Source organism: Antechinus flavipes, chromosome 2 (assembly GCF_016432865.1).
Source record: "Antechinus flavipes isolate AdamAnt ecotype Samford, QLD, Australia chromosome 2, AdamAnt_v2, whole genome shotgun sequence".
NCBI lineage: Eukaryota > Metazoa > Chordata > Mammalia > Dasyuromorphia > Dasyuridae > Antechinus > Antechinus flavipes.
The window spans coordinates 342,915,749-342,930,375 of record NC_067399.1 but is presented as its reverse complement, the minus strand read 5'-3'; the positions used below and the strand labels follow the sequence as shown (position 1 = coordinate 342,930,375).

The 14,627-nt window shown below is 34.9% G+C and overlaps 1 protein-coding gene across 1 annotated transcript; it reads right to left on the bottom strand.

The window, feature by feature from the left end:
• Positions 1–950: 950 nt before the first annotated feature.
• LRR1 (leucine rich repeat protein 1) lies at positions 951–10,988 on the bottom strand. The gene is made up of 4 exons (XM_051977902.1): positions 10,732–10,988; positions 8,909–9,007; positions 3,499–4,226; positions 951–2,173 (listed from the first exon to the last, which is right to left on the bottom strand). Exons 1-4 carry the CDS (start codon positions 10,921–10,923, stop codon positions 1,918–1,920), a joined length of 1,275 nt encoding a protein of 424 aa, XP_051833862.1. The 5' UTR covers positions 10,924–10,988; the 3' UTR covers positions 951–1,917.
• Positions 10,989–14,627: the final 3,639 nt, after the last annotated feature.

The following is a 14,627-nucleotide window of genomic DNA, read 5'->3' as shown; positions in this document are numbered from 1 at the left end:
TATCAAAATAAGTGTGAGTCAATTCTAGAAGGAAGGTACCAACACAGGGATGTAAGCAGGAAACCAGGAAAGGCCTTTCAGAAGGCGGAATTTGAATGTTGAAGTTAGAAGATGGAGGTGAGGAAGGAGAACATTACTGGCATGGTGTATACTTGATTGAAATGGAGTTTTGAGTAGGAATAAGAAGAAAGCCAGGAAGAAGTAGTATGTAGGACTCAATTCTGTAGAATTCTGAAAGTCAGACGATTTTAAATTTGATCATGGAGGTAATAAGGAAGCATTGGAGGGGATAACATGATCAATCTAACAGGTTTTTTTTTTCCCTTATCAATATTTTAGAAAATCATTTTGGCAGGCAGAGTAGAAGGACTAGAATAGAGACACTTAAGGCAGGAGACCAAATAGTACACTTTTGCAATACTATTAGCCACAAGATGATAAGGGTCTAGATCAGGGTTCTGGTTATTTAGAGAGAGGGACTTATGGGACAGATGTGAAAGTAGAAGCATAGGAGTGGAAGATAATGGGGCAGGCTTTTAGAAGAGCTCTCTCCTAGTGATATGCTGGGAAATGTACACATATAAAAATGTACATATATATTAATAAAAATTAAGAAAAAAGTTGTTTTGATAATTCTCAGTGACCTTAAGATACACTGTATTAAGAGACCACAAAATGACCTATTACATATGCAAATTGTTGTGAAATACTTTCAGTAAATTAAATTCATTCCCACTTTAACAGCATTGAAATAGTGATTAATGAAGTTATAGAATAACTCTACAATTTAGAACAAATAAAAAATTCTATTAGAGTAAAATGGTGATGGGAAAAAACAAAGGAAATTGAAATAGGAAATATTTAGGCAAAAATTATTCTTAGTCATTCATAGTCTTCCAAAGAAAATGTTAATAAATATTATATTTACAAAATGAAACCAAACCAACATGTAAAATAAAACTGCACGTGTTTTATTCCCAGGAAAAATCACACCAAATCAACTTAATGATTTATGTAGAAATTTAGATTTCTACAATACAGTTGTTCCAGAATTAACAAACAAGATATTGTCTAGTTACTTCCTAAAACCCTAATATATTCATAAAAGTAGGAGAATAGGCACATAAAGAATATTTCTATAGAATCAGTCCTTTTTCTACATATTACAATGCCTTTATTTCTCCTCATCCTGGAAAGAGCTCAACATATGTGAATCTAAGATGATTCAGGAACTAAAATAAAATTAATAACAAAACAAAATTAGATATTTATTTCAAACTCACAAAGGTTTGAAAATAATTCATCCTACTTATTATATCAAATAAATATTTAGTTAAAGCCCAGAAATCATGATAAGAACAAGATGAATGTGAAACAGAGTGAATCAATGTAACAAACATAATAGGGGTTTTGGATGAAAATACAACAGTACTTCCTACTTCCTAGTTGGCTATCACATATTCAATAATATCCCTGAAAAATAATTTACAACTATTTACATTTATAATCCTTTATGTAGTGTACTTCATTTAAAATTGTATTAATGAGTTTTCACTGCATTGAGAACTCATGTAATTCTCTATTTTTGCTGTGGACACAAAAATTGTTATAGAAAATAACTAAAAGTTTAACTAAAAAAAAAGTTAAAGAAAGTAAAGATTAATACATGGGGGCATGAAGGTTCAAAACAATACAGATGTAACCTCCAACTCAAAATGCTAATATATTATGCTTTAGGCTAAAGTTAGACTCATTATAAAAGCCTAATTAGATAGTTACTTCAAAGTTACAAAAATACATTTTTCAGTTTGAAATTGATAAATCTATTTGAAATATATATTACAATTTACAATGGAATTCATACAACACAATATAAAATTAAAATTGAATCTCTAAACCCTTACCTAGATGACCCTATTATCTATTATTACTTTTTGTTGATCGATCCAAGAATTGAGAGTAACATGTTAATGAACAAAAGTAACAGAGAATGGGTGCTTCAGTGCCACCCATATTATCTACTAGAACCACAGTATGGGCAACATAGTGTAGATTCATAGTAACAGTTGCTTGAATGAAAGAGTTTAGACAGGCTTTTCCACAGTCACAGGATTTTGAAGTATCCAAATCTTGACAAAGATGAAAAGGAATGATATGAGGAGCATAGGGAATTCTGTTGGAAAGGCAGATTTTAAAAAATGTCATAAATCAGGGTTTGACTTTGCAATGAAATTATATAAAATCCAAATACAAATGTAACCAACATAAATAATGCAAAGACAGTTCAATAGTTCACAAATTTATCAAAAACAAAAAAGTCCCCTTAACTTTTTAAACTAGAAAACTATAGACCACAAATCAATTCCTTTCTATTTGTTCACTCTACTTCTAACAGATTTAAGACTTTCAAAAAGAACTTTTAAAATATAAAGTAAATTAGGAACACTTATTTGTGGCACTACAATAAATAGACTTTAATGGTTAAAGAGGTATATAGTTAGTCCAACTTATTCTTAAAAGATTGTTCCAGAATTAACAAATAAACAAGCTATTGTCTAGTTAGTATGTACTATCCGAATTAAATTCTCTCTTATGGCAATTTACAGTTCTATCTCATGTTTCTATTCATGGAGGAGATATGCAACCTTAATTTCCATTTTTCAGTCTAAGAAATCAAATAGTGGAATAATAACCAGAACACCTGGCAAGCCTGGAGTTTGGATGATCCTAATTCAAATCTAGCTTCAGACTCTTACTAGATGTGTGTCAGGCAAGTCACTTCACCCTGTTTGCCTCAGTTTCCTCATCTATAAAATGAGTTGGAGAAGAAAATGACAATCCACTCCAGTATCTCTGTCAAGAAAACCCCATGGGTTTCATAGGCTACTAATGCTTCAATTACTTCTAATTCTCTTTAAGACTAAAATGACTGTTTCTAAGTCTCTTTTTAAACACAATGTGATAAGGCCAAGTTCATCACCATTATCATGATGAGCATATTGACCCCTTCCTTTAAAAAAAACTTAAAACTTAATGCACCTATGTCCTTCAACCTATTAATCTTTTTTTAAACTTGTGTCTAAACTACATTTCAATTGTTTTTGTCTTTCCTATAATGTACTTACATCTATAAAACTCCATCCTATTCTTTAATAATTTCCTAATTTGGCAGATTTATTCTGAATTCTTCAAGTAGTAACAACTTCTTTTTAACATGGGTATGATATTGAAATTTAAATAAAAAGCTTTCTTTTGCTTCATTCAAGTCAATGGATAAACTAAAGTCTAATTTCAACTACTCTAAGCCAAAAAGTAGTTTTCTAATAGCTACTAATTATCTTTATAGTATCAACTTCTTAGTTATATGTTAATAGTAATTCTGTCCAGATCTTATCTTCCTAGCTTACTGATAAGACCTGGAGAAAAATAGCATATGCCATCACCAAATTTTATAAAATTCAAAAAAACCCACCAACTTTGATAATTCAAGATTCTTACCTATAATCTAATATTGCCCGTGCAGAAATTTCTAATAAAGTTAATGGTACTGTCAGTTGTATATTAGGAGCTAGCAGATTAGGTTGTTCAAAAGCATTTCCAAAAAGATCCAAGTACTCAAGGGATAACTTTTTAAAATCACTGGGCAAAAATGGAAGCTTGTTTCGAGCAGCTGACAAAAATCGAAGGTTACTCAGTTGGCCTATCTTGAATGGGAAACGTATCAATTCATTGTCATCAAGTTTCAAATATATGAGTTCTTGCAGCTGGCAAAATTGCAGAGGGAGAGCTTTAATTTTGTTTCGGCTGAGGTCCAAACTCTGAAGAGACTTCCGGAGTGTGGAAGAACATAACATTTCATTGAATGTCTCTAAGTGATTGTCATTCAGGTTAAGCTCTTGAAGGTTGACAAGGTCTCCAATTGTTGCTGGTAGTTTTTTTATATGATTATGACTCAAGTCTAATTTCTTAAGTTTTCTGAGGCAAAGCATTCTCATATCAATTCGGGCAAGTCTACAATAGGAAGCTTGAAGATGTTCTAAGGAATAAGGAAAGTTCTTGGTTAAGGGATAATCTTTTTTTGATGTAATGACCATTTTAGTTTTTGGTTTTTCAACTTCTGAAGTCTTCAGTGGTGCCAGAGTTAAGAGTGGTAATGTTTCAACAGCACAGCCTTGGTGAGCCAGTCTCACAGCACCCAAGAAATTCTTTAAGTTGCTGGAATTGGCCTACAAAACATATACATACATAAAAGCAAAATTATTGAAAACTTTCAACATAAAATTCATGTATCTATGCTAATATTTCTTATAACATTTTGTGAAGATATTCTGGGTCAAGGAATATACAGAAAATGTCTGAGAAATTAAATTCAATTTCAGCACAATAAAACAAAGTATTTGTGTGTTTTAAAAATCAGCCTCTTAGAAGAAAACATCTCAAAATAAAACAACTAGTTCTTAGTATGGAAATATTTCCTTCTCCAACTCATTTTGCAGATGAGGAAACAGGCAAACAGGGTTAAATGACTTAATACTAAATGACTGATGGGAAATGAATATAAACTGCTTGCATTTTTGTTTTTCTTCCCGGATTATTTATACCTTCTGAATTCAATTCTCCCTGTGCAACAAGAAAACTGTTCGGTTCTGCACACATATATTGTATCTAGGATATACTGTGACCTATTTAACATGTAAAGGACTGCTTGCCATCTGGGGGAGGGGGTGGAGAGAGGGAGGGGAAAAATCGGAACAGAAGTGAATGCAAGGGATAATGCTGTAAAAAATTACCCTGGTATGGGTTCTATCAATAAAAAGTTATTTTAAAAAATATTAAAATTACCCTGGCATGGATTCTGTCAATATAAAGTAATTATTAAATAAAAATTAAAAAAAAAATACTAAATGCCTGAGACTTAATTTGAACTTATCTTCCTGACTTCAGCCTTGGTATTCTATCCACTGCACCCAATCCACTATAACAAGCTCTGAAAGGACAACAAACAAACACAAGATCAAATAAGACCAGGAAAAGTATTTTTAAAAATATGATCAATAGCATAAAATGCTGTAGAAATCAAGAAAGGGGTTGCCAGAAAAGGGCTTGGAACTTTCAAATTAGGATATTATCAATGATTGATGAGATTAGGTTAAGAGCGATTAAGAAAGAACAGATTGCAAGGGATTATATTCTCAGAGGGTGGTAATGATAGAATCAATAATGTAGACTACTCCTTTATAAGAAGTTTGGTAGTAAAGTTAAAAAAAGATGATGGGAAATGCAAGAAGCAATATAGTGAGCTCCTCTCCGAAAATTTCTCCAAATGGATCTAGAAAATTTACCAGATAGAATCCTGATGGATCTTTCTTAATTCAGGAAAAAAAAAATCTAAGAAAAGTGTAATAGGCTGAGGCTCAAGTTGATACACTGAGGCCCCAAGCACGTGAGGCGAAATAGTAATTGGACCATACTCTATTAATATATAAGTTTGGAGAAAGAATGGCCCCTGCCCACTCTTTGTACAAGTCCTGATGTGTTATATAGGAAATGACGATTTTGGTGGGTGGAGGCAGGGGAGTGGAAAAGGAAGGGGAGGGAGAGACTGCTGGCTGGCGTCTTGACACAGCTGCTCTCATTGCCATTGGGATGGCCCTTCAGCTCAGGTCTCTCTCTGCTAGCTGGCTTCCTGTTGCAGCTGCCCATATTGCTATCGCAATCCTTCTTGCCCATATTGCTATCGCAATCTTTTTTCACCTCTTCACTTCAATAAAGATTGAAGATTTTTCCCTTAACCTGAATTCCTGACTCTGGCTGATTTTAAATACGCAGTCATTACAGAAAAGATCACTTTTCTAGATCATAAAGGAGGAAGAGAATTCTGTGGATCCTGAGGATAGAGTCTGGCAAGGATATACTACTCATGGAACACTCCAGTGACAAGCTGTATACCAAAGCAGGTGGAGATGCAAGATATATACCAATGCTCATTAGCAGATTAAAAGTCCAAAGTTTGAGATAGTATCTGAAACAAGTTCAGAAGCAAACAGCAACAGTGTGACCTCTATCTCAGGAGCAAAACAGGGTCTTAGTTTCAGCTTCTAGCCCTATGTTATTTCTCTCTCATTTTTTTGCTGAGGCAATTGGGGTAAAGTACTTGTCCAGGGTCACACAGCTAGAAAGCATTAAGTGTCTGAGGCCAGATTTAAACTCAGATCTTCCTGACTTCAGGACTGGTCCTCTATCCACTGTGCCACTTGGCTGCCCCTCTCTTTTATTTTTGAATCTCACTTGCACATGCATTAGATTTAAGTGAGAAAGAGTTGCACAAACTAGTCAGTCTCGCTCTTCCAGAATCACTGGAGTCAAGGGGCAGGCCAAAAATGAAGATGACTTCTTGGAATGCAATGGATGACCTTGATTTCTCAAGTCTGACCAAGCTCTAAGCACTCCACAATGCCTGCTTTAGATGCCTTTGTGGCCACTGGAATAAACTGTTCTCTTCTACTCACTGAACCAGACGAAATCTTCATATGCTTAAGGTAGATACTTCCTTAATTCACTGAAGGGTTTGAGGCTTATTGGTTATATCCAATCTGATCTAACACATCTATAGAAATGGTTTTATGGCTATGTGACAGCTACATTATGCTACAGCTTCTGAAACTACAAGTGGATCAGACCACTTTGGGAAAAAGAAAAGATTTAACATCTCATGCTTGACCTACTCCAAGATCCTTGAAAAATATAACTCAATATCCCAAGAAAGGAGCAACAGGAACAGTCCAATTCTTCCCTAAAAAAGTGTATCAAGACTGGTTCTAAAACCAAATCAGAAACAGGTTGGATGAATACCTATCTTCTACCCTCAGGGAAAAAAATGATCTAAGTATAAAAAATTATTATAGTGATAGGGATGTTCAAAACGGCAGCAGCAGCCAAAGATGATTCCAAAGCCAGCAAAATGTCAAAGGAAAAAAAAAAAAAAAGCTTGAACACAAATTTTACTACAATTACTGGAAAAGATGAAACACAAATTTTAAAAATTTAAAAATGTTTTTATAAATGAAATCAAGCACCAGATGAAAAAATTAGAAAAATGAGATATAAAAATTGGAAAGGAAATTAACAGCTTGGCACAATAAAACCTTGTTTATGCAACAAACTTCCTTAAAATCACAATGGACTAAATACAAAACAATAACTTCACGAGGCAACTTTGATATATTAAAGTCAAAATTCTAAAAGACTCATGATAGAAAATAGTATCCATATCTAGACAAAGAACTATGGAGTCCTACTGCAGATTGACAGAAAATATTTTCACTTCATTTTTGTTTGTTTTTTTCCTTTCTCATGGTTTTTCCCTTTTGTTCTGATTCTTCTTTTATAAACTAATGTAAACATACATTTAATTTGATTGTACATGTATAATCTATCAGATTGAATGTGGTCTTGGAGAGGGATGAGGGGAAAAATAGAAAAAAATAAATGTCAAAAACACTTTAAAAAAAGTTACATATTGACTATATTGTGTACTTAAAAATAATAAGTTATATGTAATTAAAATTTTGAGTTTCACATGCAATTCTCCTTTCTGTTTTACTTTATATATGTTAATACTCATTTTATTTGGAATTTGTTTAAGTCCAGAATATAAACAAGTAAATGAATGAAAAAGAAACCAAAAAAACAAAGTCGACAGACTTAAAAATAGATGAGATAAAGGTTATCACAATACAAAAACAAGTGACCTTGAAAACAGATCATGGAGAAGAACGATAAGCATCACTGGACTGTCTGAAGCCTATGATCAAAAAAAGCCTAGACAACCTATTTCAAAAATTTTTTAAAGAATACTGTCCAGATCTTTTAGAACAAGAGGGCAAACTATAAGCAGAAAAAAAATTCATTTATCACTTTCTGAAAAAATTCCCAAAATGAAAACTAGGAATATGATAGCCAAAATCCAGTTTCTATACTAAAGAAAAAAAATATTGTAAGAAGTCAGAAAGGAGGTGGGGGGGGAAATCCATCCAGTAATTTTAATTAGGCAGAAGGCCTGGGAAGGTTTCCATTATGTGTGATCACCTTTAAAAAATGTAAAGAGATAGAGAGGAAAACAGAAATAAGGAGATGGTGGGGAGAGGCAAAAGGGGAAGGAAGATTAGGAAAAATCATCTTTTACATAATCAAGGCATTTATACAAACAAAAAGAAAGTTGAGAGGAGTCTCTGATACATACACAACTGGATACAGAAAAACCTCTCACTTAACAGGGAAAATAGGAGGGAAAGAAAAAATTAGATGGAGGATAGTTTAAAGGAGCGATTAGTCCTAAGTAAAAGAAAATTCAAAAAAAGTACAAAAATATTTATTGCTCTTTTTTAACCAAAATCTCTCTACAGAGAAGGAAACTGAGCCTTACAGAAGTTACTTGTCTTATATATGTCACAGGATTGCTGAAAGGCTCAAATGAGACAACATATAAATAGCTTTACCATAGTGCTATATCTGTAAACTATTATTCCAATTAGATGCTAGATGCTTTTGAATGTGATAGATAATTAATTTTAAGTTTCTATCTGCTCCAGGTAAATGTTAAATTATCACATACAAATATCAATACAATTAGCCATAAGATATTATTGAAGATAGCTATTAAATTATGAATTTTAAATGATTACACATACCTCCTCCCCTTCATTTTCTAAATTCAAAATATCTCAGATACCAAAGACATCAAAGATACCAAAGCACAAGCACCAAAAAAAATTTTTTTTAATTAGTCAAATCTTTTTTTTATGGGACAGACTGAAAATTTTGATCTTCCTAAACCTATCTATTCCTACCCTCTACATTTTCTAATTCTGGCAGGTTAATTTTTCAAAAGAAATTTCCAATACAATACCTTACTGAGGCAGACATCCAAAGCAGGTTCCTTTAACCGAACAGTAGCTTTCCCCTCTTCCACAAATTTAGTAAAAAACTGCTCAATATTTTCCTTTAGCTGCTTGAAACAAAAGTAGCAAAGATTAAAAAAAAAAAAGTCTGGAGAAAATAAAAGTCCATTTTAATTTTCTTTAAATCTGAAAGTTTGGGCATTATTGTTTTGAGATTTTAAAGATTCTTTTTAAAATTGGATAGTTATCAGTTTTAATAAGAATTCAATCTCATAAAAGTTAAAAAATAACTTTTTAAAGATTTTATACCTATTATAAAATTCTGCCAAAGGAGTTAGTTATATACACCTTTATTCAGGCCTGCTTGATCAAGAGGACTTGATCCCAATATGTCTTATTGGCACATATTCTTTTGAATCAAACATTAACTAATGTAATGATAAATTAAATTTGTTCCAAAGCACACAAAAGATTACCATAAGTTTAATTATAAAGCACTCCTAAAAAATTTAGATAATCCTGAAGGAATTTTCAGAGCTTATGGGAAGGTCATGCCAATAAAATTAAAGTGACAATACTACAAAAATTTACACTTTTACAAATTATCAAGAACTTATTCACAGATTGTGTTAAAATAACGACACATTTGATAAACAATTCAATACTAAGTGAAACAAATTTTTTATTTTAACCATAGAAGCTACATCATTGTAATCATAAGGAGAAGTAAAATTCAAATTTAAGATTTTCAAGTTCAAGTAGCATTTTTTTAATAGGGAGAGGGAAAAGCTCTAGAGGAAACATGAAAACAGCCTGGAAAGAATGGGAACCTGGGTTCTAGTTGTAGTTTTGTCATATTATATGACTGAAGGCAAATTATTCAGTCCCTCTGGATTTCAATTTTTTATTCATAAGATGAGAAAATTGGACTAGAAATAATATAAATCTTTATTTCTATAACAACTACAGAATTTTTGAAACAAGTATGTGTTAGTGGTCAAATATTTCAATACTGCCGTGAAAATAGGCATAAATATAGCATTAATGAATTATTAAATTATAGGGATCCATTTTCAATAAAAATCAAACATAACCAACTGTATCACTTTAGCTCCTAATAAACCTCAACACAAAGCAGCGTTCGTGTTATTTACTTGGGTATTTGTGATGAAACCCCTAGAAGAATGTAAATACCTGGAACTTCACTTTTTTTTTTTTTTGACTGAGGCAAATGGGGTTATGTGACTTGCCCAGGGTCACACAGCTATAAAGTATTAAGTTTCTGAGATCGAAGTTGAACTCAAGTCCTCTTGACTTCAGGGCTAGTATCTATCCACTACACTACCTAGCTGCGCATGGACCTTGACTTTTACGTATGCCAGGTAACTCCTCAGTGCCGTTTTTTGCCTACAATAACACCAACAGGATCAGGAAAACTCAAACGGGAAGCCAGCCCAGCACCGGAACTGTGTTAAGGCCATCCGCTCAGCCTGAAATTTTTCAAACGTTTTCAGGATCTAGTCTCTGAGAAGGTGCTCTTACTCTCAGCAACTCCGTCAACACAGATAAAACTTGCGCAGACGATTTCACTTGGGAAAGAACGACACTTTTGCGGGATCTCGACCTTTTCAAAAATAACCAAAAAGGCTGACTTGTCCAGAAGGTGTATGTGGGGGAGGGGGAAGGGAGACGGGAGAGGGGAGACCCGAGTTGAGAAAGAAAGAAGGGACAGTCCCTGTACCGGGCGCGTAGGGCATCCACGCGAGAAGCACGGACTTTCCCCACGCCGCTAGGCCGGCTCTCGGCAGACACTCACGGGAGGGATACTCACCCTGTACCTGCTCCCAGTCTTGTCCTTCAGAGTATAGATAACTAGATGGGCGGCCCCAGCCTGGGACTGGGACAGCGCCCTGTCCGATGAACGGCACAAGGACAACACCGCCCTGGTGCCTTTGCCCCGGCCCCTTAGACCAAAGGTAGGGAGGTGGCGGTTAACCAACTCTACCTCACAGCGGAGCTTCATCGAGCAAGAGGACGAAGCGATCCAACACACAAGCTCCCCCCAAGTGCAGCTTTGAAAGTTCCTCTTCCCGCCAGCCCTCGCCGCCAAGGTCCTCTGAGCGTAGAGCAAGGGTGTCTAGAGAACTGCCAGATTGATGAAGCAAAATATATATATATATATATATCTCATATATATTTACAGAGGGCGTAGTCTATATAATTTCTTTAATGTCTCCACCTTCAGAAGAGCTACTTTTTTCAGGGATTCATTTTAGGGTGAAATAAATTTTTGTAAATGATGATTGAAGGCCATCAATGAGGACCTCTTATGCATTCGCATGGGCAAGGATGTGAGGTCAGCTTAGGCAACTTTGCTCGCGTAGCGTATTTTTATTTTTTATTTTCTGGTGCCTTTCCTCCTTGACCAATTGTGATTTTTAACTCTTTTCTTTTTCTTTTTCCCCCCTTAGAGTAGAGGATGGGGAAGGAGTTGTTAAAGATGAATAAAACGGGGACTTCCAGTAGATGTTTAAAGGATTAGAAAACAACTGGTGTGTTGTGACCAGAAAGTTTCTAGAGAACGCTAAGCGGACTCTAATTGCAAAAATCCTCAGGAGTAGGTGATGTCTGTGTCACACTATCTCGGTTAAGATGGCAGGACAAGTGAGATACCTCTAACCAGGGGACAGAGCGCTGGAAGTTCATCTATTTCTTACACTTCCTCACAAGTGTCTCGCAAGATTAGCTTGCCAAGGCATTGCTAAAAACTGCATATGAGCCCTGAACTTCTTTCCAGATCTAAGTCAGGAATCCTGCTATCTGTATGGTTCTCCCATACCATTGTCACAGAAGCAACAAAATACTAAATGTGTAGCAAAAGTTCTGCCAATTGCTGAGAATTCAGAATCAAAAAGGGATACAAAAGAATGGGAAAGAAGGGGAAAATATATGATTGATTAAAAAAAAAAAGGTAGGGTCAAGAAGAGGAATTGTGGATAACAAATATTAAATAGAAGAGGTTGATCCTGGTAACTGATAGAAAGTCAATTCATACTTTGTTTTTGTCTTTTTGCCCTAGTGAGGTGTGAGGCTGAGCTCTGAGAAAGAGGAAAAGAAAAAGAGACAGAACAGCAGATCCCCAGATCCACGTGAGAAGAATTCATGAACCTGAGAATCTGTGGCAAAAAAGGGAAAGTTTATTTCTTTTTTTTTCACTAAGAAAAGAATTTTCTTAGTGTACAAAAACCCTAATTTAATCAGGAGATTTTGTAAAGAGGTTAGGTGACAGTACTTTGTTTTATGGGCAGATACTGGCCTAGGGCTAGGGACAGTTTGAGTTGAAATCAGACCACAATCTTTGATCTGAATAGAGATTTTTCAATTGAATGAGTAGACTAATCTTCAACTGTGAAACCAGAGCCATGCCAGGAAATTTAATTGCTTCCATTTGAATTGTCTTAGGAAGATTCTGAAGATCTCTTGGCGGGACAACATACTGATGCGGTTTGAATGCTCTCAATTCCTGGTAGTCAAGAGGTTAGTTGGACAATAAGAGAGCTGTTAATATCCCCTTTAATCCGTCACAGGTTTAGGAGTAAAAGAATTCACTCATTCCTGAATTATTAGTTGCAAAATGAAAGTTTATTGTTGGATAGAAATCAGTTTGCTAAGGTACTGACTTCTATAGTGGCAAAGATCTATTGGGAAATGGAATTTTATGCTGAGAATGCTTTCGCAGAAGGGTCCTAGCAAAGTGCATGGGCCATCTATGAAGCTGCTTAGCTCTAGGAAGCTGTTATGTTGGGTATCCTGGTGGGGTTTGGGACAGCCTGAACTGATCAGAACTGGATTCCTCAATTGAATGAGAATTTAGAATTTCTATGGGAGTTGATTTGTCCCTGAATCGTATTGCTTCTCTTATCCTGGGAGGATGGGCTTTGTCTGGACTCCTTAGAGTCTGGGAGATCCTGATCTCTGAGATCAGGAAAGGGGACACAATCTCTTAAGAGTGATCATCTTAAAGGGACTACAGCTTCAGTAAAGAGAACAGAGCAGTTACGAGAGCAGAACGAGAATTATGGACACTTTTTGCTTTTAGATTACAGTCATTTCTGAATAAACCACTGTCTTCTCACTACATCTACTCTTTTTTTTTTTTTTTAAACTACATCTATTCTTGGAATTTAACTGTTCCTTGTAATAAAGAAAAATAGTCAACAATGTCTGCACTGTTCTGTCCCTGTAGTCTCCTGCTTCTATGCTGGAGGTATACTTCATGGTGTCTTAATGTAGACTTAGAATAGTTTGGAACATCAAGGAAATATCTAGCACACAGCATGGCAGTAAAGAAAGCCAACTTTATTGCAGGAACATAAAATATGAAATGCAGTCAGGGAGAATTATGGAAATAGGTGAGGTCCCCCAGGATGCTGCTAAAATTGTTCACATCCCACTGGGACCCTAAAAGGAATGGAGACACCCCAAACCAGTAAAGTCTGGTACATTTTAATAAAGTGTTTATCTGGGCCTAGAGGGAATCAGTCAATGGGAGGACAAGGGAAGAACGGAGACCTGGGGACTGGTTCTGCTAATTCATGGTATTGGATAGGAAGGGAAGAGACTCCTGGGAATTTGTAACTGGTTGAAATTCAAATCCCAGAGGTTTGGCTCATTATTGAATTTTTTTATTGTGATTGGGGGTAACAGGAATTTTGAGCTTATTGTGAGCTTCTTCAGTTAGTGGGGTAGGAAAACTGCTGTGGACCCCTTCTCCAATTAATGTTTTGTTGCTTACATTTGTAGTTGAAGGAAATGCAAATTTAAAAAAATTGTAATTTTTATTTTCTATGTTTTTGATTCTATGTGTTTTTGAGTTTTGCTTATCTTTGTTACTGCATATCTTTGCAATGTCATCAGGACACTTTTTGGATGATAACTTATCAGGGCTTGCAAAGATTTCAGAAAGATACTTCTAATTTCAATAGAATCAAATATCCTTTTAATCCTCATTCCTTTTGAGGTTCTAAAATCTTTGGGATTGGAATTGAAGCAATTAAAATGCTAACTATGGGATTATAGCCAGACAGATGTAAAGTGTTTTGCATTTCCCCCCTCAAATTTGTCCTTTCTCTTTCTGAGTTTAAGGGGAATAAAAGAAAAGACAGATGGAAGAGAAAAAAAAAATCTTTCCTATGCTGCAGAGTCATTCAGAAGATTTAAGAAGTAGCTTCAGGATGGATATTGATAGTTTGCATTTGAGAAACCAGATCTTCAAAATGTGTGTGAGGTAGTTTGTAAGAGTGGTTAATTAATAGGTTATAATTAGATTGGATTGGAAGAGAGTAGTGTATTTTAGAGGAATTTGTTATTCTAGGATTGTCATGGGACTTATGAGTGAATGAGTCAGTGGCTGCCACTACAAATACAGAAGTTGGGAGCTTTGCATGTGCATATAGACTTGATATGAGAGACTGATTACTTGTGAAATAAATATTTTTTACATTAAACATGGCAAATATATATGTAAATCCAATATAGGTGTATATATTTATACAACTATTTTGCTGCATAAGAAAAATCAGATCAAAAAGGGAAAAAATGAGAAAGAAAATAAAATTCAAGCAAACAACAACAAAAGAAGTGACAATGCTATGTTGTGATCCACACTCAGTTCTCACAGATGGCTCTCCCCATCACAAGACCATTGGAACTGATCTGAATCACCTC